The sequence below is a fragment of a genome, unplaced genomic scaffold, assembly GCF_019419815.1.
Source record: "Pyrus x bretschneideri cultivar Hongxiangsu unplaced genomic scaffold, Pyrus_bretschneideri_v1 Contig29, whole genome shotgun sequence".
NCBI lineage: Eukaryota > Viridiplantae > Streptophyta > Magnoliopsida > Rosales > Rosaceae > Pyrus > Pyrus x bretschneideri.
The window spans coordinates 967,656-994,157 of record NW_025999601.1 but is presented as its reverse complement, the minus strand read 5'-3'; the positions used below and the strand labels follow the sequence as shown (position 1 = coordinate 994,157).

Below are 26,502 nucleotides of genomic sequence, written 5' to 3'. Positions count from 1 at the left end.
CACATTATTATCTTGAAAAAAAGAAAAACTTTTCTCCAATTGTATAATAACATTTTATGTATTGTCCCGTGTTTCGGCACACTGAAAATTTTCTCCTTCCTTTCAACTACCATATCAAAATGGTGTGCTTTCTATGCTTATATACATACGATTTTTGAATCTGAAGATTGGTTGGTGAAGGGAACAAGTACTTCCCGCCAGGAGAAGTAGAGTGAACTTCAATCAAGAAGGTTTTCACCCCCAAAGGGAGAAACACGAGGGAACAGTCCAGCCTATCCTTCCTTTGCTTGAATTGGACTAAAGACCTCGAGAACGCTTGCTGTGAAAAATTCACAAATTCGTTCACTTACCAACACTAGTTCATATCTTACCTTTGAATGCAAGCAATCACGACCTCCGGTATGTAAACATCTCTAAATAAGCCATTAAAAACTTATGATATGGCCATATATAGAATATACAGGCAGTACTATACCTAACAAACCTATAGATATATATTTTCTTTGTTACTTTCAGTTTTTAGTATTGGCATTCTATATTTCTATGGCTCGATAATTTACGAGAACTTCTTTCGATATATTTTGAAATATTCCAAGTCAAGTAGGCATGAAAATAAATTTCTACGTGTCAAAATATTAGAGGCTAGCATTACAGAAGATTTGAAGCCGTGGTTAGCCTGTCATTTCAGCCCTTTGGCGAATATGGCATAAGCAAAGCTATATTCCATCCTTAATTCAGTACTTACGGCCTAATAGTATTTCTCTTTACTTGTAAGATAGAAATCTTAGATTCGTTAATTCCCAAATACAAATTTGAACCACATTATTGCTAACTAATTATGAAGCTTTGCTCCACCTCCTCTTTTTTAGTATAGATAATACTGTTTGCTAAAAAAAAAAAACCGCGCCCATTATTCTTACCGTGAAAGAAAAGTTGGGTTTTACTTTTGAAAAACCGAACATAACCAAAACCGTTATATATTATAATTTGATTTGCCGCGCTTTTTCGGGGCAAAACCGGTCCAATCAAGACAGTGCCCATCACTAAGAAATGGAGTTAAGAAATGATTGAAAATTACGTAGTAGTAAGTGAAATGCCTTTTCAAAAACCATGTCTGGTGTCCTCAAAGTCTTTGGAGAATGTCCTAATTGACAATAACTCGGTTGAAGTAGGTTCGGTTGGGCTTGACCGCAGTGTACACAAGGATACAAATACAAAGTATTCCAATGCAGCTAAAGTCTCTGAACCGTTAAATATTATATCAAACAATCACTTCAGCAATTATACAACCAAGAAAATTAAGGCCATGAGCTCACACACCGGAAATGGATAAAGGAGTGAAGAATTCCAAGCATTTCTAAGTGCAAACATAACCAACAGCCTATGGCACTAGACTCCTTTCCCGGATCAGCTAAATTCAATATCGATTGACAGTGCCGAGAAAATGGCCGATTAGGTCATCTAGTTCTGGTCACTTTGGGTTGGGAAAGACTAATGGTTATGATGGAAACACATGACTGAGGACATGGCAGCGATAAATGTGTTATAACATAAGCGGACCAATAACAGATACAGAGAGATTTTTTTGGCAAAAACGAAGAAAAAAACAACCACAATCATTACATTTGGAAAAGTTTTAGGTAAAGGTTCTGTCTAGATGTCTTTTAAACACCCATGTCTTGTTTATCAACTAGGTTCATGACTGAAATGCTCAATCAGATATAAAAGAAAAACAAATTCTGCTGCTACACATATACCAAGTGTTACTAGCTCAAGAGAATTCCAAAAATGACCAAGGTCAGTTAACACACCCGTGACCAAAGAAACGTTAATGTGCCACGCCAAGAGCGTAAAATGTTTGATCAGAAGCGATGTGGTGGCCGATAGGGGGGCAGGGTAATGGTAAATCTATCCTCTCCTAAGAACCTGTCTCGGGTCTGAGCCTAGGCAGAAACACCAATATGATATGTCCAAAACTGGATTCCTGAAAACTGTGGCTGTTAACTACCGTTTCAAGATATAATGAAGCTACAGAAACAAGTAGAAGTTTGAATATATCTGAAGCACGATGTAGATAATATTCACTTTCTCATTAATGCAGAAGCTTTCTGATGATTTTGCTACGCTATAGAGCAGTTTGAAAAAGTATATGTCCGAGCAAGATAACATACAGCACAGAATAGCTATCCTACAAACAGACCATTATTGTACCACCATCGAACTAATCTATGATACACACACCAATGCCTTAAAATCCCACATTATAGCTATCCAAAATTTGTAATTAAAGCTTCCACATAAGGGGAGGGGAAAAAAATTGGATTTGGGAAAATTTTGGTAAAAATATTAACTCAACGACAACCTGTTCATAACAACATTAGAGGATACATATACTAGAGAGAAAATAAAAAGAGACGAAGAGGAAGCCCAACTGTTTACCGGACAATCTGGGTCAGCTCAGAGGGAGGAAGTGACTGACTGCAATGTTTTATCACTCCCAGCTTTGTTCTCATCCTCAAAGAAGTCCTGCAGTGCAATCATCTTAATAGTGCTAGACTTTAAGCTCTTTATTGCTTCTGCAGTTGACAAAGCTCCGGCAATAGTTGTTATTACTGGAATCTTGTAAGCAAGGCCCGACCTCCTCAGTTGCCGTCCATCAATCTGATCAAGTGCATCACCCGAACTTGTGATCACCATTAACTGGATTTGGCCATTAGCAACCATATCAGCGGCATGAGGCCGTCCTTCATGAAGTTTGAGCACTCGTTCCACTGGAAGTTTTGCTAATTCAAGAATATGTGCTGTCCCAGAAGTTGAAACAATCTTAAATCCAAGTCCCAAAAAGGCTTTGGCAATCTTTTCAAGATGAGGTTTGGTCATATCATTTAAGCTGAGGAACACAGTGCCAGTAAGTGGCAGCTTCTGCCCTGCAGAAATCTGAGCCTTGGCGAATGCAATGGGAAACTCGTAATCAATACCCATCACCTCCCCAGTACTACGCATCTCAGGCCCCAGCAACACATCACATCCTGGGAACTTCTCAAATGGAAGAACAGCTTCCTTTACTGATACATGTGCAGGAATGACCTCTTTTGTGAAATTTAGATCATGAAGAGACTTCCCAGACATGACAAGAGAAGCATATTTAGCCAATGGATGCCCAATCGCCTTGGACACAAAAGGGACAGTACGGGAAGCACGAGGGTTTGCCTCAAGTAAGAAAACGTCTCCAGACAAGGTAATTGCATACTGACAGTTCATCAGCCCACATACATTCAGCCTCCTAGCCAATTTTGTAGTCCATGTCCTAATTGTGTCCAAGCAAGAAGCAGGGATGGTTTTTGTTGGAATCGAGCAAGCAGAGTCACCAGAATGGACTCCAGCCTGTTCAATGTGCTCCATTATCCCACCAATGACAACGTTCCCCTGAGAGTCAGCAAGTGCATCGACATCAATCTCAATGGCATCAGATAGATACTTGTCAATCAACACAGGGCGCTCTGGGTCCACTTCAACAGCATTTTCGAGGTAGGTCGCAAGTTTTTTGTCGCTATATACAATCTCCATGGCTCGGCCACCCAATACATACGAAGGCCGGACAACAACTGGGTACCCGATGTCCTTAGCGATGGCAACAGCATCAGCTTCACTCCTGGCAATACCTCCTTTTGGTTGTTCAATCTTTAACTCATTAAGGATTGTATTGAACTTTTCCCTGTCCTCAGCATCATCTATGGAAGCCGGCGAAGTACCCCAAATGCGTACATGTCCATTCCCACTAGCACATTCAGGCTTGTTCTCATCTAGATACTGCTGAATAGGAAGAGACAGCTTCAGCGGTGTTTGACCTCCAAACTGCACAATGATACCATCAGGTCTTTCCAGATCAATTATATTCAGCACGTCTTCGACAGTCAGTGGCTCAAAATATAGACGGTCACTTGTGTCATAATCTGTGGATACCGTTTCAGGATTTGAATTCATCATAATTGTCTCATATCCTGCTTTCTGTAGAAGAGAAGGGAGAAGCAGCATATCAATAGAGGATTTAAGCAATTTACATGTCTTAAATGCATAGGCACCATCTATTCATCAAATATATAAACAGCAGGTAAACTTTTAGATTGGAACCTATGATTGCACAGGAGAAATATACGTAACAGCAGCCAATGTATAACCCTGTTTGCATGTATGTGCATTAATCACACAGGAGGAATTCCTTGTTCCATTAAGTTCATTGATGAAACATATGCACCAAATTTAATAGAACTATATTAGATAACAGATACATGATATTGCAACTCCAGATTTCTTATCAACTGCCACTGACAATGAAGTGTATCACACCCACCGCCCCCAAGTCTAAATCCCATTGGCATCTTGCTACAGCAATCCAATTGCAGTTTTGAAGACAAAAAGGTCTGACTGCTCAATTTGTAACTGCCTAATTCTGCGATCCTACTTGCCCAAAAATAGTGCATGATTCGTGAGTAGGATCTATCACTATCATGACTAATACATCTAAAACCAATTGCATTCAGCTAATGCAGCCCAGTAATTAAAAGTTAAAATATCTACGTGTTGCTTAGGAACATAGGCAAGTGGGCAATAAACATATCAGAGACAAACCTGAAGTGCAAAGGACGTATGGCAACAACAGTAGTCAAACTCGATCCCTTGACCGATTCGATTTGGTCCTCCACCTAAAATCAAAACCTTCTTACTTTGGGTGGGAGCTGATTCACACTCATAGTCATAGGAAGAGTACATGTAAGGAGTATTGGCCTCAAATTCTGCAGCACAAGTATCCACCCGCTTATATGATGGAGCAACACCTAGTGATAGTCTCTTCATCCTGACGTCTTTTTCAGAGGATTTAGTGGCAAAAGCTATCTGTTTGTCACTGAAACCTCTCTTTTTCACTTCGTAGAACTCATCCTTTGTTAAATCAGACAAGTTTCTTGCCAGAAGGTATTGCTCCACATCTACCAGCTCCTTAAGCTGTGTGAGGAACCATTTGTCAATGAAACTCAACTCATGAATATCATCGACCTTCATACCCCTCTTCATTGCAGCATATATGGCATGGATACGCTCTGGGTTAGGGACTCGGAGGCTATACTTCAATTGTTCCCAATCCCAGTCAAGCTCCTTAATTTTAGCACAGCCCCATCCAGAGAAACCACATTCCAAAGATCGAACTGCTTTCTGAAAAGACTCTTGAAACGTGCGACCCAGCGCCATTGACTCACCAACAGATTTCATTTGTGTAGTCAAAATTGGTTGTGAACCTGGAAATTTTTCAAATGCAAACCTGGGAATCTGTACGATTCAATACAACGTGAACAAGTAAGAAATGGCATACAAACCAGGTCTAAAAATGCATGGATAAACAGAAATGTATTTCTATCAATGTAATGAACAACGACAATGATTGATGACGTTCCTCCATGCATAAGTAATGGTGATTTAGCATATAATCCAGGAAGCTGATGAACAATGATTATCTAACATTTGAATAAAAAAAGCTTAAGCCCCATGATCCCGCCTAAGGTCTAACCATTGCATCATCGCTAACATGTGACTAAACAAGTATAAAGCACAACGTGTTTAATCAGTGTCTAATTAGAGTACTGTGTAAAGGGTAATGAAGAAGCACTTGCCTTGGTTACTACATAATCTATGGAAGGCTCAAAGCTAGCCGGGGTCTTCTTTGTAATGTCATTTGGTATCTGATCCAATGAATAGCCTACGGACAACTTGGCAGCCATTTTCGCAATGGGAAAGCCGGTAGCTTTGGATGCCAAAGCCGAGGAACGAGATACCCTCGGGTTCATTTCAATCACCATAACCTCACCATCAATGGGATTAACGGCAAACTGCACATTGGAACCGCCACATTCCACTCCAATCTCCCTTATGATAGCAATGGAATAGTCCCTCAGCCGCTGATACTCCTTATCCGTCAAAGTTTGAGCCGGCGCCACAGTGATAGAGTCCCCGGTATGAACCCCCATTGGGTCGATGTTCTCAATGGAGCATATAATCACCACATTGTCAGCCAAGTCCCTCATCACCTCAAGCTCATACTCCTTCCATCCCAACAACGACTTCTCCACCAAAACCTGAGACGTCACACTCGCAGCAATCCCTGCCTTACAAATGTCCTCAAATTCTTCTCTGTTATAAGCAATGCCACCTCCAGTCCCTCCCAAAGTAAACGCCGGCCTAATAATCAACGGAAACTCTCCAATTTTATTTGCAATTTCGATACATTCATCCAGTGTCGTGGCAATCCCTGATGGCGGGGTTTTCACACCAATGTTCTTCATGGCCTGCTTGAACAAGTCCCGGTCCTCTGCTTTTTTGATGGCCTCCAGCTTTGCCCCAATCAATTCCACTCCGTATTTAGCCAGAGCCCCACTCTCGGCCAGCGCCACAGCCAAATTCAGCGCCGTCTGGCCGCCCATAGTTGGCAATAGAGCGTCGGGCCGCTCCTTCTCGAGAACCTGCTCGACCAGCTCGGGCGTCATCGGCGTAATGTAAGTCCTGTCGGCTAAGTCAGGGTCAGTCATGATCGTGGCCGGGTTGGAATTGATCAAAACGACCTCGTATCCATCCTCCTTCAGCGCCTTGCACGCCTGAGTCCCAGAGTAATCGAACTCGCAAGCTTGCCCTATCACAATCGGCCCGGCTCCGAGAATCAGAATCTTCTTAATGTCCGTCCTCTTCCCGAGCTTCGGCGGCGCCCCATCTTTCGCGGCAGCAGCCCCATCATTAACCGAATCGCACCGGACCGAGTTGACTCGGCGACAACTCGTACGGTTACTGAAAGTGGCGAGCTGCGACGGAAATGATCGGAGGCGCAGAGAAGGAACGGCAGCGTTTCGCGCTTCGAGCTTCTTGGAGTAGACGACGAAGCGGAAGCTGTTTGGTTTCGACGAATAAGGCTTGGAGTTGCCGAAGATTGAAAGCTTCGGGGAGAGAGCCTCGCTGTGGCTGAGGCAACGGTCCATTTCTTCTGTTGCCGGAAATAGAAGCTGTCACGGTGGAGGCTCAGAGGTTAGAGAGAGAGAGAGAGAGAGAGAGAGAGAGAGAGAGAGAGAGGGGAGAGAGAGGGAGATTGGGGAATTAGGGTTTTGGGATATCCAGTTTTGTTGTGCTATTGGAAGTGTGACACAGTGACTGGAGTTTCGGAGTATTTGTTCGTTCGCTGGTGAGGAAGGACAATGCAACAGGACAGTGTGGCGACGCCTGAGATTTTAGGGTTTTTGTTTTGTCAAAATGATATCAAATGCTTTTTGTTTTGCTTTTAAACTTTAATTGGATTTGGGCTTTGTCCAAGAATGGGCCCATAATCAGACGCTAGACACCCAACAATTACCCATTTGAGAAAGTGTGATCAAGTCGTTAAGTAATTCACGTGTTACAATATAGATATGGATGAGAGAGTTGACATGTCATCATATACTTAAACAATAATTTTAATAATTAAATAATCTAAAAACTGTATGGGGGTGTTTGTTTTTCTTCACTAAAGTTCACTGGACTAAGGGTTAATCCAATCCCGTGTTTGTTCCACATAGGTCTTAAGAGTTAATAAGACTAGCTCTCACTTGCCCCGACTAAAATAGGGCCTAACCAGTCTTAGCTAAGCCCCCCAAATACCATGGGATTGCTAATCCCGTCTCCAAACTTGCGTAGGACAATCCCATGCAGCAAGTCTTGTGAATTGTAAATCTGCAAGAATGCTTTTGGGCGACTCCGTTTGCCAACCCATGTCCAGATCTGAAACCTAGCACCACCCACTGCCTAAATCTCAACACCAAAATTCAAAAACATATATGCAAAACAATAACAACAACAATCCCAATAGCAAAATTCTTCCTTATTCTCGAAAATTCCCAGAAAATTTCTAAAATTTTTTCCTTTTCCCCAGAAAATTTCAAAAAGAATGGATAGAGAAAGGGAAAGAGTAGCTTTGGGACAAAGAGAAATGGAGAGGCAAAGAGGGAGGGGAGAGTAGCATGGGGACAATTTGCAAGAAAAATGATTTGAAGGATGTTGTGTTGCAGGAAAAAAGATGAAGAAAAGAAGTGATGGGGGACAAAACTAAAGAGGAAGAAAAGGGAAGAACTCTCTAGAGCGAGATGTGAAATTCTGCTTTAGAAATAAAAAAGAAAAAGCTTGATTTGTAATACAATATTATTGAATTAATAATAAAATATTATTAGATGTGTATTATATAATATAATAATATAGTTATTAATTATCTTGTTTTTTAGTTCGATACTGCACCAAACGCATCACTAAGTCAATCCAGCTTAGTTCAGTCTAAACCAATCTAGCTTAGTTAGTCCAGTCCGAGATAGTCTGATACAACAAATGCACCCTATATGTACAAGAGTTGTGTATGGACAGTTTGGAATTTGGTATCGAAGCTCAAACTCAAAACAGAAAGTAAAATCTTTACATAACGGCTATTATTCATAAGGAAAGACAAGTACATCGAAATCACGTGATAAGAATTAGTCACAAAAAGTAAAGTACATCATAATCACGTGATAAATGTGTTAAGATTAGGAGATAGAACAAGAGATACAATCATTACAAGACATATTTAGATTCTCTCCTCTATAGTGACATGTCGTGTGACAGAGAGATGGCAAAATATAAACCATTTCATCATTCAAATTTCAAACAATAAACCCTAAATTGCAACGCAATTCAAGAGATACAGTAAATTTATTAATCATAAACCCTAGTATGTAAGCCACGTATTAAATCTTTGCCATACATTGAAATACTACACCGAAGAGTTGTGGTCATTCACGGGACAAAAACTTAACCTATCTAATGTCCTAGATAGTAAACTCGTCTCTCTTTATATCTCTTTAACTGCATGAATAGTCAGACAATGATCATGCGACGAGAGAAATTGAGAGTGATATGTACAACATGTTACACGGGAGTCCCTCTACATCCACAGACCTTTTTTGGTCCGACGTTCATGCATCATTTAAAACACAAATTTTTAAATCATCATGCATTAATATTAGCAATGGGAATAGTTCAAAACAGTTGCCAACTAAAGGCAAAGAATACCCAACAGAATGGATCAGTTCACTAAATTCAACACTTCCATTCTCAAGAACCCAAATCCATAGAAGAAACACGGTTAATCTCTTTCTAGTTTTGTTTGGCTTCAATTTTCTTCTTCTGCCACAGTCGGTCTAAACCGCCGTCAGCATCTCCCCGAAGAATAAAAAGCGAGACAAAAACTCAGAAGCGGAACTAACAATCTTCGTAATTGCAACTGTCTGAATTAACTGGCATATAACCAAACCAGAGTGTAAATGCAGAGTAGAATTAGACAACTGCGTAAAACAGGCATGTCATGAAAAGTGTTGAAACGAGGGAAAGAAGGAGAACCTGAGCGCGGACGTAACCACATAGAGCGAAAGTGGAGAACTGGCGAGTGTAGATGTCATGTTCGTCCAGATGACCAACGTTAATCTGAACGGAGGCGTGGTCCTTTGATGTAATCAACCTGTTGGTCGCCGAGCTGTATCCACAGATCACATAATTTTAGGAGAATACTTCATATCAAAATCCCAAAGACAAACAATGATATCAATCAGAGTATTCATTACACCGGATTGAATGCCATTTCCTAGGAATGTAAAGCTCACTGATAACGCCCTCTTCGTTCTGCATCTTGGTCGACGAAACGACCACAACAGCAAAACAAAATCCAAATTCCCACAAAGCTAAATTGGTTGCTGAGAAAGATATCAAAAATTATGATTGTATGTGTAAACATTGTGTTCAAGAATCTAAACCGTCAAATTCTAAAGCTAAATTGTTTTTAAAAAAAAAAAAAAACAATCTAGCAAAATTACATATCCGAAAGTCGAAATGCATAGCAACGTTCCATCATAAATACAATAATCTCCACCTGTTCAAGCATAAATGTTTGTCACTTGATTAGAGTTTAGTATCTTGCAGACTATAAACTCCATACAAGTTGCAGAGACCCAAATGGCTACAATTTATGGGGCAATACGACCCACCATAAAATCAAACTTTTGAAGCTATAACGATAGTTGTGGAAGTATCATTCAAAAAATGCCAAGAGACATTGCCCCACACACACACATATATATATATATATATATATATATATGTATATTATAATGGAAAAAGAGTGCAAGGAACAAATGGCCTTGAGCTGTGCGGGCGTTTGGGGTCTGACGGGTTCTTGTTTCCACCCCCAAAATAATGCAACTAATCATTACAAATTTGACCCGAGAAGTCTTTGGTGTTTGTTTGACTTTCGTACTTAGTTTTGGTTTTGGGGTTTCATTTCTGCCGTGGACAACATGGTATTTTACTATTTGTAGGGGTGCAACTTAGGTTAGAATGTCAACATGGCTTCTAAACTAATTAACCTTCGTAATGGGTTTAGATTTATTTGGATTCGAGTTTAAATTGGGTTCAATTCGTCCGAGTTTGAGTGTTTCTCAGCTTTATTATCAAGCTAAATCTTGTAACTTCTTATTTTTAAGATTTTTGAAAAAGTAAACTAGTGTCTTACCTCTTGAACTATAATATCTGTAGGAGTTCACTTAAGTTATATTCAAGTGGTAAAATGACAATTTACTCTTTTTTAAAAGGTAAAACCAAATAACGTTAATACTAGTTAAAATTCAATTTCGTAAAATCATGTAACATTTAAAGTTCAATTCCACAAATCAATATCCACAAAGAAGTGAAACCAAAAAGTGTCGAAACCAATTGTTAAACCATTCCAAAAATACAATTAAACTACAAAGCTTCAATCAAAGAAAACTTAAAACGACAAAATCATTAATTGGGTTTCCAAACAAGTTGAGTAAGGACGGATTTGAGTTGATGTGATCAAAGTTGCACTTTTAAATATTCGTCTCTTAAATGTTAACAAAAAATTTGTTTGTATGCTCATGCAGGGTGACAAAAATCTTTTTTTTTTTTTTTTGGTCGTTTTTACTTCTCACACATTTTTTGTTAATTCTTATCCGTTGATCTTCTTTAATTCATTCAATTCGATGGCTGAAAATTAGAAGGGTGTGTGAGAAGTAAAAAAAGATGTGAATATCACCGAGTCGCAATAGGTGGGTTGCTAACTAACTATAAAAAAATGCCTAAAGAAAAATAAAATTAGACTAAGGTCCAGATCTAAGAAATAAAACCGCACTACAATATATAATCGGGTTTGTACTAATTTCTCACCTTAATTTATTAAAATTTGAACAAAACCAGTATGTTATTAGTAATTTACTTGCCTGCTGTTTGAATTTCAAACCAATTCAAATTAGACCATGCCCACCTCTAAGGTAATCTCCAACCGATCTGACCAGAGGGTCATAAAGTCGAAAATAACCTGAAATGACACGAAAACCTTCTCCAACTGAGAGTTAGGCCAAAGGGTTTGTGAGGGATGGCCATCTCCAGCCAGCCCACTTTTTTTTTTGGATAATTTTTTTTGACCAGCCCCTTTTTTTTTTTTTTGGACTATTTTTTTTTTTAAAAAAGTTTTTATTTTTTTCCTACACCATTTCTTATATATTTTTCACCATTCCATATTATCTTACCTCATTTCTAATAATCTTCCTATGTCCAAAAATCTTATTTTAATATGATAGTTTAATTTAATTAACTATATTAATTCAATTAAAATAATAAATTATGTTTGGTCTATGGTCCTATGGCCCCTCGGTTGAAGATGTTTTTTTTTTTCACAAGACTATGTTTGGCCTATGATCCTTTGGCCTCTTCGGTTGAAGATGGTATGAAATATGATCTGACACTGTTCATTAAAATATAATTTCATGAAGGGCTATGGGGTCAAAGAGAGCTCTCTGACCCTCTTTCGGTTGGAAATGACATAACCTCCTCTTATGAGTTACCCAACAAAACTGATAATCAAAGGAATAATCTCCTTAAATCCATGGAAATATTTCCCCTCCCTTGGAGGATGATCATTTGTTGAGGACAAACAATCAAAATTAGAGCTAATTGATTCCCATAGTGCAGTCTAGACAAATTAAAAAGCAATCGCAAACGTATTCACACAAAAATTCGATTCATCGACATATTAAACCGTATTTTGAGATGATGCACAAATAGAACCCCGATTTATATAAAATAGCCGGAGACAAATAAGCATGCGACAACACTGCCGGATAATTAGTGATAATATAAACAACAAAATTAAAGCAAATGCTTCCTAGTTGTGGTTGCTGTTCCCCCTCTAATCACATTACTTAAAGAAAAGAAAATCCAAAAAATATAAAAGAGGAAATACTGCCGACTTGAACGATGCAACGTGGTGTAATTGTCAAGCAAACAATATAAAATAAAATATTCAAATCCAAAAAAACAATCAAGAGGATTTTAACAAAACACTTCTGGTACTGTTTACTTTTAACGAAAATGATATTTTTACTCTAAAAGGTCATTTTTTTTATACTATTCACTTACAAAACCATCAACAAAACCAAATTTGTTCTTTGCGCTAAGGGCAATACGCATTGAACGAGACCATGTGCTATAATTGTTTCCAGTAAGTAGAGTGGAAACAAGATGCATCCTTGGATTATCAGAGTGATGAATATAGAAAGGGCTTGAGGGATCGTTCGACACCTCAACCGACTTGGAGTCTCCCAAGAAAAACCGAAGAAAAAAAACGAAGAGAAACCAAGGAAACAAAAAAAAGTCCTACGATCTTGGACTCTCTGGTACCATCTTAAGAATAGAATGGCAGTATGAAAAATCTTCTGTATTGATCACTGAAATATACAAGCTAGGCTAGAGTTCTTCTACAAACTATAAAGATACAATCACATCCTGTAATTCCTACAAATTAGCTAAGTAAATATTTTTACAAAGGGAAAGAATAAATCGTTGATAGTCAACGATCACCATGCTACCAAATAGGAAGGAAATCATTCATATCATAACAACTATAAAATCAAACTTTTGAAGCTATAACGACAGTTATGGAAGTATTATTCAAAAAATGCAAAGTTGCCATTTTAGAGCATATACTTTTGAAGCTGATACATACACACACACCCAAACAAGTATATATATAAAATGGAAAAGAGATTGCCGATAGGATTCATGAAGATTTAGAATGTACCAGAAGAGTAAGAGTTCACCTTTGGCAACCGTCACAGTGGAGGTGGTGGCGGCGGCTGCCTCAAGAGTGCAAGGAACAAATGGCCTTGAGCTGTGCGTGCGTTAGGGGTCTGACGGGTTCTCGTTTCCACCCCAAAATAATGCAACTGATCATTACAAATTTGACCCCAGAAGTTTTTGTTGTTTGTTTGACTTTCGTGATTTAGTTTTGGGGTTTCAGTTTTGCCATGGACAACATGGTATTTTACTATTTTTAGGGGTGCAACTTAGGTTGGAAAGCCAACCCAGTCTCTAAACCAACCTTCACAATGGGTTTAGGTTTTCTCGGGCTCGAGTTTAAATTGAGTTCAATTCACTCGAGTTCGGGTGTTTCTCAGTTTTTTTATCAAGGTAAATGTGGATGCAAATTTTGAAGGAAGATTTGTGAAAAATATGTTCATTTAAGCAACATCAATAGCATGCAATTAACAATTAAAGGCGGAATCATGCTTGTATGCACTTAAAAACAAAACATTTACCCATGAAATTCAAAGCCTAGTAGATAGGTGAACCAAGACTCAACTCAAACTTAAGTGAGTTGAGAAATCAATACCTTTGTAGATTCCTCTTTGCATAAGCAAAGGCTAATCACCCAAAGAGAGGGCCTTCATTTCTTGCATCTTAGATCCATGGATTTGGATGGATGAAAAGGTTTCTCCAAGTTCCCAAAATTGAGAACCTCTAATGATTCATCACCAAGGCATAATGAAGAAGAAATGAGTGACCTTGGAGGAGTTTGATTGCTAGATGATCCCTCCAAGGTGGCCGAAATTTTTAGAGAGAAAGGAGAGCTTGTGTTCTCATCCTTTCCCCAAAAACAACCCTTTGTAACCCTAAGGATGAAATGGCTATAAAGATGTCTTTATACCACCTCACAATGGAGTGGCAAACTTGCAATTAAGCCAAGTTCACTACCCTCCTCTAAATGGCCGGCCATATGGGATTTATTGGGCTATTTGGGCCTTTGTGAATCATTATTCATTAAGTTGTCATACAACTTAAGTCAATGGACTTGACGTTCGAAGCCCATTGGGCCTTAAGGTCCAAAACTATCCCGAGGTCTTCAACGAACTTATTCGTTTGATTAATAATCATATTAATTAATCCTTGCCATAAATAATTAAACCATTTAATTATTCTTACTCATCTCCGTTGAATCTTCAATCTCTGCCTTACACGGTGTACGATCCATTAGGTTCCTTTTAGCGAGGCAGTGGGCGATTCAAACTCTTTCAAATCGATTGTGAATTGAAACTCACTTTCAATTCTCCCGTTAGTGATAATACACTTTTAGGGCTTCCACAAAACATGGTTGACGCCTAGCAGCATGTCATGGTTACCCAAGCTAATCAGAAGAGGTGGAGAACCTATTCAGTTTTAGGATTACAAATGCAATACGGTCTTTCTCTAATACAATACTCTTGACCACATTGTTTGGTTTGATAGTTTATTCATGTCTACTATCCAATGTGAGTCTTGTGCTTATATGATTACCTTGAATGTGATTTGGAACACATTCCTAAATCTCATTCATACTTTGGCCAAAGATTCTTAATCATATCATAGAGTATTCTCCCTCAAACAGTTTGAAGGTTAGAGATCCCTTGTTGCGCATTCACTTGCCTCCATGGCTAAGTGGCTTAACCCCAACGATGCCATGGACACCCTCCTGATGGAGTGACTTTGACATAATCAAAGATTAAGGACCTAACCACAAGACAACTGTGATGCCTCAGGTCAAAAGACTAATTTGCATTATCCCAACCATGAGTTCTCATGTGACATGAATATGAGAACTCTTCATTGATCGTGTTCAGTGAACTCATTCTCTATTGAGCACCTACGTACTTGTCTTGATGTCACACACACCAATGACTCGAGACTAGTCACTCTCCCTGAGAGAAGACATAGCACGTACTGATCTTAACGGACTGTCAATGCCCAATTGACAATCCTATGATCAGGAACGTTTAGGATGTGTCAACGAAAGAATGGTCTCATGAATCTAACTTCTTTAGATCGCATTCTTCCAATCACATATTCCTTGGACTTATCGTTTAAGCATATAACATTTATATGAGACGGCTCAAACAATAATCTTTGCCCTTTACATTTAAACTACATTAGTTTGAAATGTCCGTAAAGTATCATCATATGATTGGTTTCATGGCACATTTCCAACAAATTTCCGTATTCTTCTTCTTGGACAAAATTGTACCTACAAAACAATTAACACCTTAGGTCAAGGTTAAGAGCCTCACACGTCCACGATGAATGGGGGGGCCTTTGGCCGAAGAACCTCCGATGCCAAAGTTAGAATTTAGAGAGAAAAGTGTTTGGAGAGTTTTTTAGAGTTTTGGAGGATTGTGGAACTAGTCTTTCAAAGAAGATGGAGTCCTATTTATAGAGCATGGCCGGCCCTTAGATGTTTTTTGGGGTGTAATGATGATTAATTTGGTAATTAATGGATTAATTAGGAATTAATCCAATAATTAGACTAATTAATTTAATTTATATGGAAGGTTTTGAAGGTTATGGAATGATTTCCTTGTAGAGGATATGGAGTAAAGATGGATGAGATAAATTTGAACTTGTTACCTATTTTGGGCACTCTTGACTCGGTTGATGGATAATTCTCCACTGCTCACGTGTAGGAAACCCGGTGTGTCTCGAGGGTAATTTTGTCCTCTTTACCTAAAAATCTACGTGTCGCCTCTTGATTATTTTTGGTTCCACAATAAATCTTTTAACTTTTTATTTTCAAGATTTGTCAAAGAGTAAACTAGCAATTTTACTTCTTGAACTATGACATTTGTTGAAGGGGTTCAACTTAAGTTATATTCAAACGGTAAAATGACAATTTACTTCTTTTTAAAAACAATGGTAAACCAAATAACGTTAAAATTAGTTAAAATTCAATTTCGTAAAATCATGTAAGACTTAAAGTTCAATTCCACAAATCAATATACACTAAAAAGTGGAACCAAACAGCTTCCAAACCAGTTCAAGTTAGACCATTGCAAAAATACAATTAAACTACAAAGCTTCATCCAAAGAAAAATTAAAACGACAAAATCATTAATTTTCCAAATGAAAAATAGCCACAATCTTAAAGTATCATGTCAAAAGATATGCATCACTTATATATGTTTATATATTTTGAAGCGGGATGCATAATTTGTTCAAGGGAGAATTTGTGTCAGAAATCGTGTTGGACATATATGAGCAAGGCATCATCCTAACCAAACTTATTACTCAATTCTAACTTGTCTAAGTGGGTTTAAATCAGATTGAGTAAGGACGAATTTAGTTGATGTGACCGAAGTAGCACCTTTAAATATTTGTCTCTTAAATGTTAACAAAAAATTTGTTTGTATGCTCATGCACGATGATGAAAACCCAACTTTTCCTCTGAACTTGTATCCTAAGTTATATCTATAAATTGTGAGACTAACTAACTAAAAAATGCCTAAAGAAAAAAAAATATCAGACTAAGGTCCAAATCGAACAAACAAAACTGCACCACAATAATCGAGTTTGTACTGATTTCTCACCTTAATTTATTGAAATTTGAACAAAACCGGTTTGTTATTAGTAATTTACTTGCATGCAGTTTGAATTTCAAACCGGTCCAAATTAGACCGTGCCCACCTTTACGCCTCCTCTTATGAGTTACCTAACAAAATTGATAATCAAATGAATAATCTCCTTAAATCCGTAGAAATATTTCCCCTCCCTTGGAGGATGATCATTTGTTGGGGACAAACAATCAAAATTAGAGCTAATGGATTCCCATAGTGCAGTCTAGACAAATTAAAAAGCAATCGCAAACGTATTCACACAAAAATTCAATTCATCGACATATTAAACCGTATTTTGAGATGATGCACAAATAAAACCCCCCATCTATATATTATAGCCGGAGACAAATAAGCATGTGACAACACTGCCGGATAATTAGGGATAATATGAACAACAAAATTAAAGCAAATGCTTCCTTGTTGTGGTTGCCGTTCCCCCTCTAATCACATTACTTACAGAAAAGAAATCCAAAAAATATAAAAGAGGAAATACTGCCGACTTGAACGATGCAATGTGGTGTCATTGTCAAGCAAACAATATAAAATAAAATATTCAAATCCAAAAAAAAAATCAAGAGAATTTTAATGAAACATTTTTTGGTATTGTTTACTTTTAACGAAAATAACATTTTTACTCTAAAAAGTTACTTCTGATACTATTTACTGACAACATCTTTTTATCATTTTAATTAATATTTAAAGTTTTCAAATCATTTTTATTAATTTTTCTAAAAATCAAATGCCAAAAATATACCCTTTCTATTTTCTTATGAACGGAATCGACACCGTTTGACGGCAAAACGCGTGTCTAGAACCTCCAGAAAGTCAAAAAGGGGAATCCCATCTAGTCTTCCGACGTTCATTGACTCCGTTTCCTTGGTCGACTCATGCTAAAATGCGCTGGGGGCTGAGTTGGTGACGTGCCTTTTTATTACAAAGGCAACGGTGGAAAGAAATAAGCAAAATCTAATTTCCCTGCACTTTGCAAAACCAGAAAGATATCTCCCTCAATCCTGCTTTGCTCAAGCAATCCTCCTCTGACTTCTCTCAAAATTCTGCTTCTGCTTCTGCTTTCTGGGTTCAAATTCTGCTTCTGCGTTCTGGGTTCTGTCTGTTTTGTGCCACGTTTGAAGCTGAGGATCACAAATTTGGTGGAATATTTGAAGATTTAAGTCGGTGGAAAATGGTTCTGATTAAGGAATTGTATCCTTACTTTTATATTTTCGCTTAATTATGTTATCTGAATTATGGGTTTGAATTATTTACCATTTTATCTGTTTGCTGAGAAAATGCCATTTGAATTTCATTTATGTTGTTCTAGCGTAGATTTTTACTTGGGGTGATGGCAGATATTGGATTAAGACAAAACTGAGCAAATTAAGGGTGTTTAAATGTGTTAATCTGTTACAAATTAAGGGTTAGTTTGTGAATGAAGAACAATGAACAGGAAGTCAAAGTTCCAATCTTTTCTGTTATTCATGGGGGTTTATGTCCCTCGCAAAGCGGGAGCTTTGTTAGCTTGGGGCCGCCCTTATTCTTATTGTTCTTTGCGTATTTAGCTAATTAGAACTGAATGCTACTTAAAGATGTTATCTTTAATTTTTCTGGTAAATTTGTACGACTTTTGCAATACAAAAACTATGTCCCCTTTCTTTTGAGTTTTGAGGTTTCCTTAACTCTTGTCTTTTCAACTGGGGACTTGCGTGAAGTCGTATTGTCATGCCCGTGTCATTGGAAGAGGTAAATGTAGTTCAAGAGTTCATGATTCTGTGTTCTACTAAAATTTTAACGAAGCGATTAGTTTTGTTTAATTTTCATTTGTAAAAGAACTGTGGTGTGATTGTTAACCACATATTTGAATGAACTGCAGTATCAAGTAGCCCAGACGTACATGGTCATGAAGATGCAGAAACAGAACACGACCAGTACCGAAGGGGTGGAAATAGTAGAGAGTAGACCCTTTGAAGATGATGTATTTGGAAAGGGTCACTACAGTTCTAAAATTTATCGTCTGCAAAGGTAAAACCGGTTCAAATTTGTCAGTTTAAGTTTCCGTCGCTAAATTGTTTATTTGATGATGTTGAAAACTTGAAGTTTGCTTCTTCAGTTGAAAAATAATGTATTTTGGTCCTGATTTTACCACAGCATTGTACCACCTATGTTCCTACATATATGGTGGCCTCACTGTTTGTTTACTCTCTTTTTTCTGTGAAGTGGATCATCTGTTAATACCGTTTCAATTAGACGTGTATGTTATGCATTCCAAGGTTACTTATTCATTCATTTTCTTATTCCAGCAAAGCTCCTGGTTGGCTTACCACTTTTGCACCAGCAGAAGCTCTCATCATGCAAGAGGAAGCCTGGAACGCATACCCAAGATGCAAAACAGGTTTTCCAAGCGTTCTTTAAGTCAATTGTTGTATACCTTGTTTTTTAACACACTTCGAACTTATTCTAATGGGGATTTTGGTTGACTGCAAATGTATGGCCAATGGCACAGTAATTAAGGTAAATTTTCTTGTCCATCTCTGAAAACAATTGATACTTCATCTCTTCTTGGACTTTTTTAAAATCAGAAGCATGATCTTGTTTTGGGATTTTGCAGTGCCCATACTTCACCAAGTTTCAGCTGACCGTCGAAACTGTTCACAGAGCTGACAAGGGCCATTCGGATAATGTAGGTTTCTAGAAAAGTTTTCTTTTTGTAGCCCGAATTTGTAATTTAATGACTTCATCATCCTCTTTACAACCTAGGTTCACGGTCTAAGCAAAGCACAATTAGCAACTAGGGATGTGGAAATTGTTGATATTGCTTCATCAGCAAGAGATTACTGGAGTTACATAGTTGGCACTAACAACACAGACTTATCTCAATTTACATCAGCGAAAACTGGACGTGGTCCACTTTTAGAGGAATGGCAGGTTGGAATATGCCCCACCAGTAGCTTAATCTTATTGTGTATTACTTTGTGCTTGAATATTTATTTATGAGATGGATAAGATGTTGCATTCTGATTATATTTATCTTAGAAACTTCTCTATCTAGCTTTCAACCTGTTAATTATTACTTATAAATTTCAGGATAAGTCGGATCCAGTTATGACAGCCTACAAACTGGTCACCATTGATGCACCATATTGGGGTTTTGGCAATAAACTTGAACAAGCTTTGCTATTGGTAGGCTCTCTTAGATTTTGACCGTTATCATTTATTATTTTTGTTATACGTCTTTTGGTTATGACGAACGTCTTCTATAACACAATAGCTACACAAATGGCAGCATCGGTTTGTTTTTGTATGAAAAAGACAACCAATAAGTTAGAAGTAAATTTCTTTTTATAGTTCAGGTTTGTTTTTGCAGCAGAATGAGGCAATGTTTACTTTTGTTGGAAATAAAAAATAATGATACGGTGGAAACAACGAGACCAGAATATACCTTGACCGGTAGTAACCATTGGTTATGTAATCCAAACTTCCACTTGTCAATTTTCTATATGTCCCTAGTCACAGACATTTCTAGAAACTTACATTATGTCTTTTTCTTTGGGTTGGAACTATACCAAATCAACCTTCTTGATGAAATTTCATCTCTATCTGATTGGCTTTAGAACAACATACATATGATGTGAGTAAAGCATTAAAACTCCAGTGGAAGTATCAGAAGATTCATATCCTCTAAAAAGCTAGTAAACTGTGTTTGAGGTCACCTTGTCCTCGTCTGCACTTCTTCTTTTCTCTATTAACAAATATTCGCTTTCTCATTTTCTAAGAAAGATTCTAAGCGGAGTGAAATTTTAAGTTTATATTGGTTTTCAGTTTCACGTTTATATGAAGTTTTAGTTCATTTTATTCTATTATACTTTTAACTGTTACTAACCGAGATACTTTTTATAGGGTGAAAGGGCTCTTTTCCTAGAAAGCCATCGGAATTGTTTTTCTTGGATCGATGAATGGTTCGGAATGACAGTTGAACAGATACGTGAAAGTGAACGACATAGAAACTCAGAGGTACGAAGGTTCTAGACAACAACTCATTCAAAAGATGTTTCCAATGTTCAATGAAGTTATTGCTTATAATGCATTTCTTTCTATATTTCATTACCTATCCAAAGAAAAATAAAAAAAATGAAGCCTGCATATGGATTATGATCAACTTATCCATGTTTTGGTGATAGAAAATCACATTTTCACAAGCCAAAGTTACTTTTATTCCCTGTAATTTACTAATAGTTGCAATTTGGGATTCTGGGGCATCTAAGCAATTTGGAGTAATGTCAACCTTGTAATTTTGAATTGGTTTCGGTCACACAAATTGAAGATCATAAGTAATAGATTGGTGCAACGTCTAATCTTTTCATTTTAGTTCTTCTTACTCATTGTTTCCAGTCATTCATATTAATTTACCAGAAAATGAGTCATTCAGTTTGGATTTAGTGAAATGTATCAGCTTTCTTTTGAGTGTGGTTCTTCTGTGACAGTCTGGTTAGTTTCCGCGCAATCCCAGTCTTCTGTGCTTGGCCAAATTGCAAACTTCTGTTATATTTTGAAATTGAACCTTGCAGTACAAGTCAATGTTGACTTACTTCCAAACCAATGATACATCATCAGTTCTTAACGACTACTATTCCATGCTGCAGACCCGGGAACTTGGGAGGCCAACTTTGGTGAAGAGTCTAGAAGATTTTGACCAGAGATTATTACCTGAAAGTGAAGAAATTTATAGCGGGCAGAGAGCTCAACTTTCAACTTAAATCCATGGAGTTCCGTTGATATGGAGCAAATTCTTTATAGGTGTGCTGCGTTCGACAATAATCACGTGCATCCATCGCATAACAGTAGGCCTCACCTGTTTCGTATTACACTGCCGGTTGTGCTGCAGAAATTGTATGTGACATGCCCGGGTTGGAATAGTTTTCCTGCTGATTTTGCGGCATAAACATGACAGAAAGTATAGCACACTTACATGTAGCATGCCCGGATAAATTATCAAAGACAGGAATACCCAGCATGGAAATTTTCTGTTACCTTTAGAAAGAATTGTGCATCAAGAATGGTGGAAGCACCACATTCATAATTTGGTTGCATTCCAAAATACACGCCACATTTACAAATGATAAGTTTATATACTGAGAAATGCTGCAACGAACTCGTGCAATTTTCATCAATTTCATTTGGGGAAGGGTAGGGATTTTCGCACTCTCAGTTTCTCCTTCTGTGCTTCTCCCTTGTTTATGTACGTTAATTCTCCTTTGATTTAATCAATTATAAGGCTAGAAACAAGGGGATGGAGCATAGAACGAGAAAAAGAAACAAGGGGAAGGAGTCTAGAACGAGAAAATGGGACTGAAAATCACTTCTCTTTGAGAAACAAATGACGAACAATAATTTATTGATTCTTTCTTTTCTATGAGAAACAAATCAAACTATCACAGTCAAATTACTTGGAGGAGTTAAAACTCTCCCGAAATTCATAAAATGCGAGTATCAACAAGCAAGTTAACCAGTTCCCCCTTCACTCATCGTTCGATTCGTAAGGAAGTTGATTGAGATCCAAGTCTAGTTTTTCAGGAACTATATTGATATCACCGTCTTTTTCATCCACCGGTGCTACTTCTGCTGTCCCCGGAGCATTTTCCACTGGCATTCTATAGTTGTGACCTCTCTTGTGGCCTCCCAGAGCCTGACCTGTTGAGAACTTGCAGGGGCAGATGTTGCATACAAACTGTTTGGTCTCCTGCTCCACGGCTTCAGCTTCTTCTGCTCTTTCAAGTGCTTGGTTACTGGTAGCACTAGAGCCATTGTAGTTTCCCCTTTCAGCATAAGTAGCACCAAATTCTTGAGTTCTTCGTGGAATCTGGTAGCGGGCTTGGTCGAGTAAAGCCGTGTCTTTGATGGGCTTTTTACCTGTTTTTGAAACTGCCTTCATCATCGCCTTCTTCGACTTCACCCTCCAACTAATCTCATCAGCGTTCTCATCATCGTCATCTTCTTCCACAGAAACCTTTTCTTTACCTCCAACACTTAACTTATTCGACACAAAAGACACACTCCCAGAACTTCTACTTTTCTCCAAAGTTTTATTACTTCTACCATCAAGTTTCAGCTTGATCTTCAATGGAGTATTGCCTTTGTATCCACGAGGTGACTCTTCTATTGCCTTCTCTGATGCAGATTCACTAACTTGGTCAACTGCATACTTACTACTGAACCCCGTTTCATTCACGTCACTCATCGCTGCATCTGATCTTCTGAATCTAAACTCTTGAGGCTTGCTTGAAATCTGGTTGAGGGTTTGATCAAGCAAGCCAATATATTTTTTGAGTTTTGTACCTCCAAAACTTTTACTTCTCTCCATGGTAATTTTCTTACTACTTCTACCATCAAATTTGATGTTCTTGGATGAAGGGTTACCTTTGTATCCAACTGGTGACTCTCCTATTAGCTTTTTCCCTCCGAATTCACCAACTTTGTCTTCACAATTAGGATCTCTTTGATTAGCAATCCTGCGTCTTTGTTCGATCTTCTTCCAGTTTACTAAAAATTTTGCTGCATCGTTGTCTGTCTCTATGGTGTGATCGGAAAAACTACTATCACCATCACCATCATCATCACTGGAGTCATTTTCGTACGAAGAAGATTTGCTCTCTTCCGAAGGAGGCTGAACAGCCCCCGGAGGTCTCACACCTTTCCAATCTCTTTCGCGGTGGAGTCTCATGTGTCCGTGCAAGGATTTGATTGATGGAAAATCCTTTTTACAAACATAGCACGAGACTTCACTGCTGCTGCCGCCTTCATTGGAAGCAACATGTTTCTTCTTCGGCTTAAACAATGCTTTGTTCTTCTTGGGAAGAAGAGATTGATTAAAGTGAACTTTTCTGTGACCTCCTAAAGCTTTTCCATTTTGAAATATCTTCCCACATTGCTCACAAACCCGATCTCCGCTTCGATGATGAACAACGTCACTGTCTAGCACTACTTGTTTACCCTTATGATCAACATCGTCACTTGCCGGAACTTGTTCTTCAATCTCTTGTGAATGCACATCATCATGATCCACGATTTCTTGATTTTCTTCTTCTTCTTCTTCATGATCTTCTTTTAGGCGCTTGTTTTTGTCTTGGAAGTCTTTCATGAAGAATTAGAAAATCAATCCAATTTTTTTTTTTTTTTCAGCTAAACTGATAGAAGGGTTGAGTTTCCCTTTTGTATTGGATTAGGGTTCTCACTAGAGAAGCTGGTTGTATAACAAACTCTATGATTGAGACCCTATCAAAAAGTTTCAAAACCCTAATTGATTTTCTCTGAATTCTGGCTGCTTTTGTTTATTGGTTTGTTTTTTGGAAGTAAAATAATCGCCCCGATTAATTAGTGGAAATTAATTAAGATATGATATGGAGATTAATTTGTGACTTTTAGGGGTTTGGCTGAAATCTCTGATGATTATCCCCTCCAATTATGAGTTGTGTCTAGATTAGTATGTTTGAGTACCCGATAAGTTTGCTGTAATTAATCAGCTGGGGTAAAATGGGGTAAAAAAATTATTGTTGGTTGGGAAGATAACTGCTGGGGTTCAATTGTTCAAATAGGACTCGAGCAACTTTTTGTTTAATAATCTTTAATTGGTTAAAGATTAGTCCTAGTGAAAATTCTAAGTTGGTTTTTAGTAAGGAATGCTCCGCCCTTTTTTTTTTCCAGATATATAAGTTAATTGTAATTTGTTTATAATAATTCGGTTTACTGAATCTGTGATCTTAATGTCATGTTGTTGTGATTGCAGAATATATCTTACTTGTTAGCTTGGATCATGACAGAAATTTGAGTTATTATGTGTGCCTCCTAGTGGATTAATTCCCTTTTGGTTTGTGGAAATGAATTGGTGGGAGATCAATTTCCATATGTTTCAAGGGGATGAGAAATGAATTCATTTCTTATATTTGGTAAGTTGGAAAAGTAAATCAAGAAATATCATTGTATTTCCTTTCCCATATGTTTGGTCTGTTTTCTTTGATACGACCCATGTTTGATTTGTGCAACAATTGGAAACAAACCATCTGAAATCAGTATAGGAACGAAGGAATTGGTATAGGAAGAAGTCATTCGCATTAAAATGTTAACTAACCATTTGAAATTATTAATTTTAATGAATCAAAATCGTACTGATTTCCCAATATAATTTGAGAGGTTTATTCTCATGATCTCTGTGTAATGTGATTTAGTGATAGACCTAAACAATGAATTGCTTCGATCATTATGCAACATTATAAACTGGAAAACAAAAGGTGGAAAGCCAGCTAGGATTTCTTAATTTTGCTAAAATATGCATGTGTATGTTGTATATAATGCATGATTGTGTGAGAAAAAGAGATGCAATCCCTTCTTTAAGAAATAAGGAGATTTAAAGTTGGTAGCTACCATCTTTTCTTTTGGATACCTCTTTATTTTTATTTATTTATTTTTAAACACACGATATTATCTACATTAGAAAAGAGGTAAGTGTAGCCTCACAATAGATTTTTTGGATACCTCTTTTATGTAGGATTTTTTATGGGATACTTCGTCTAGGAAAGAAATATTTGTTGAGAATCCAATAATAAATGGCTATTTAATTTGGCTGTGGACCAATTAGGATTTTTTATTTAGAAAAACTAATAAAAATGGTTTGAAAACTTTGAGTTTTAACGATAAGGACAAAATAAAGGGTTAATTGAATAGTAACATGATTGACTTTTTAGTGTAAAAATATGGTTTTTCGTTAAAGTGAACAGTACCAGGAGCTTTTCGTTAAAGTTCCTTTTTTTTTATTTTGAGTACATCAATATTTTTACACTAAGGGGAGGGGGAGTTCGACTAAGTCACACAATGGGCAGCCTAATTTGGTATCGAATTCGCCATCCACGAGATTCGAACCTACAACCTCTCACTTCCAAGTGAAGAGGAATACCACCAGACCGTAGTATTGAGTGACATGGACCAATTAGGATTTAACCACAATAAACCCTGTTGGAATTTAACCACAATAAACCCAGCTAATTGACTTTCAATGTTATGGTTAAACCCGGCAGTTTCTTACACGACACGAAAATAACGGGTTTCGGATCAACACGATAACTAATCGGGTCATTATCAGGTGACCCGTTAATAATGGGTTCTTAACGGGCATACACACGGGTAACACGTTGGTAACCCGTCTCGACCCGTTAAGAAAAATAAATTATAATTTTAAAGTTTAATTACTAAAAAATTTATTATAAAATACAATAGTCATATTGTATATATTGATATATTCTATATTAAATATATATTTTTGTATTATTATACTATATAAGTTAAAAAAATTAATTTTTATTCATTTATTTATTTTTATTATGAGAGTTTCTTATTATCATTGATTGGATAAATTTTATTTAACATGTTGTTGTCCAAAATTAAAATCAACCAGTATAGTATTAGTATAGGCAATAAGACATCCCTACAAGTATGAAAAATGTGAAAAAATATATAAACACTCGTGATTAATCATTCCTCCACGAATAGAAAATGGTTACACTTACATTATCGTTTAGATTTTTAAAACCCTCCAAACTGTCATGAATAGTGTTTTTTATTTGAGTGTAAAAGTAATAAAATTAATAATAATTATTGTAGAAGTGTAAGAAATGTAAAATATATATATACACACACACACAGTCACTCGTAGTGA

At 37.3% G+C, this 26,502-nt stretch overlaps 3 protein-coding genes and 1 long non-coding RNA gene across 8 annotated transcripts; 1 reads left to right on the top strand and 3 right to left on the bottom strand.

Annotated features, from left to right (window-relative positions):
- Nucleotides 1-1,599: 1,599 nt before the first annotated feature.
- LOC103948891 (carbamoyl-phosphate synthase large chain, chloroplastic-like) lies at nt 1,600-7,290 on the bottom strand. Of its 5 annotated transcripts, XR_007260007.1 has the most exons (5): nt 5,664-7,290; nt 4,630-5,322; nt 2,440-4,008; nt 2,086-2,183; nt 1,600-1,984 (listed from the first exon to the last, which is right to left on the bottom strand). XR_007260007.1 is itself a non-coding variant. In XM_048588687.1 (4 exons), the coding sequence occupies exons 1-3, from the start codon at nt 7,014-7,016 to the stop codon at nt 2,458-2,460; spliced, it is 3,597 nt and encodes a 1,198-aa protein (XP_048444644.1). In that variant the 5' UTR covers nt 7,017-7,290; the 3' UTR covers nt 1,600-1,991; nt 2,440-2,457. The 5 variants fall into 5 exon arrangements, 4 of the variants coding, with proteins under 4 accessions (XP_048444644.1, XP_048444643.1, XP_048444645.1 ...); XM_048588687.1 differs by lacking the exon at nt 2,086-2,183 and having other exon boundaries at nt 1,600-1,991; XM_048588686.1 differs by lacking the exon at nt 2,086-2,183.
- Nucleotides 7,291-8,820: 1,530 nt separating this feature from the next.
- Nucleotides 8,821-13,664, bottom strand: LOC125479523. Its single transcript, XR_007260081.1, has 4 exons — nt 13,203-13,664; nt 9,654-9,782; nt 9,433-9,565; nt 8,821-9,329 (listed from the first exon to the last, which is right to left on the bottom strand). It is a non-coding gene; the product is annotated as an uncharacterized LOC125479523 (long non-coding RNA).
- A 4,065-nt stretch (nt 13,665-17,729) lies between these two features.
- LOC125479517 (phosphatidylinositol transfer protein 2-like) lies at nt 17,730-21,944 on the top strand. The gene is made up of 10 exons (XM_048588964.1): nt 17,730-18,005; nt 18,512-18,542; nt 18,673-18,821; nt 19,100-19,191; nt 19,303-19,310; nt 19,408-19,479; nt 19,557-19,724; nt 19,884-19,979; nt 20,697-20,810; nt 21,440-21,944. The coding sequence occupies exons 1-10, from the start codon at nt 17,986-17,988 to the stop codon at nt 21,551-21,553; spliced, it is 864 nt and encodes a 287-aa protein (XP_048444921.1). The 5' UTR covers nt 17,730-17,985; the 3' UTR covers nt 21,554-21,944.
- Nucleotides 21,945-22,314: 370 nt separating this feature from the next.
- On the bottom strand, nt 22,315-23,934 carry LOC108865819. Its single transcript, XM_018643339.2, has one exon. The coding sequence runs from the start codon at nt 23,932-23,934 to the stop codon at nt 22,315-22,317; it is 1,620 nt and encodes a 539-aa protein (XP_018498855.2).
- Nucleotides 23,935-26,502: the final 2,568 nt, after the last annotated feature.

What these genes read in the sequence shown, in the direction of transcription:
- LOC103948891 (XM_048588687.1), bottom strand. Translation starts at nt 7,016, where the DNA reads ATGGACCGTTGCCTCAGCCACAGCGAGGCTCTCTCCCCGAAGCTTTCA. An exon ending in TAGATTATGTAGTAACCAAG is followed by an intron (nt 5,323 to 5,663) that starts GCAAGTGCTTCT and finishes TGAATCGTACAG; the next exon opens with ATTCCCAGGTTTGCATTTGA. An exon ending in ATACGTCCTTTGCACTTCAG is followed by an intron (nt 4,009 to 4,629) that starts GTTTGTCTCTGA and finishes TCTCTTCTACAG; the next exon opens with AAAGCAGGATATGAGACAAT.
- LOC125479517 (XM_048588964.1), top strand. Translation starts at nt 17,986, where the DNA reads ATGGTTCTGATTAAGGAATT. An exon ending in ACAAGGGCCATTCGGATAAT is followed by an intron (nt 19,480 to 19,556) that starts GTAGGTTTCTAG and finishes TTTACAACCTAG; the next exon opens with GTTCACGGTCTAAGCAAAGC. An exon ending in CACTTTTAGAGGAATGGCAG is followed by an intron (nt 19,725 to 19,883) that starts GTTGGAATATGC and finishes TATAAATTTCAG; the next exon opens with GATAAGTCGGATCCAGTTAT.
- LOC108865819 (XM_018643339.2), bottom strand. Translation starts at nt 23,934, where the DNA reads ATGAAAGACTTCCAAGACAAAAACAAGCGCCTAAAAGAAGATCATGAA.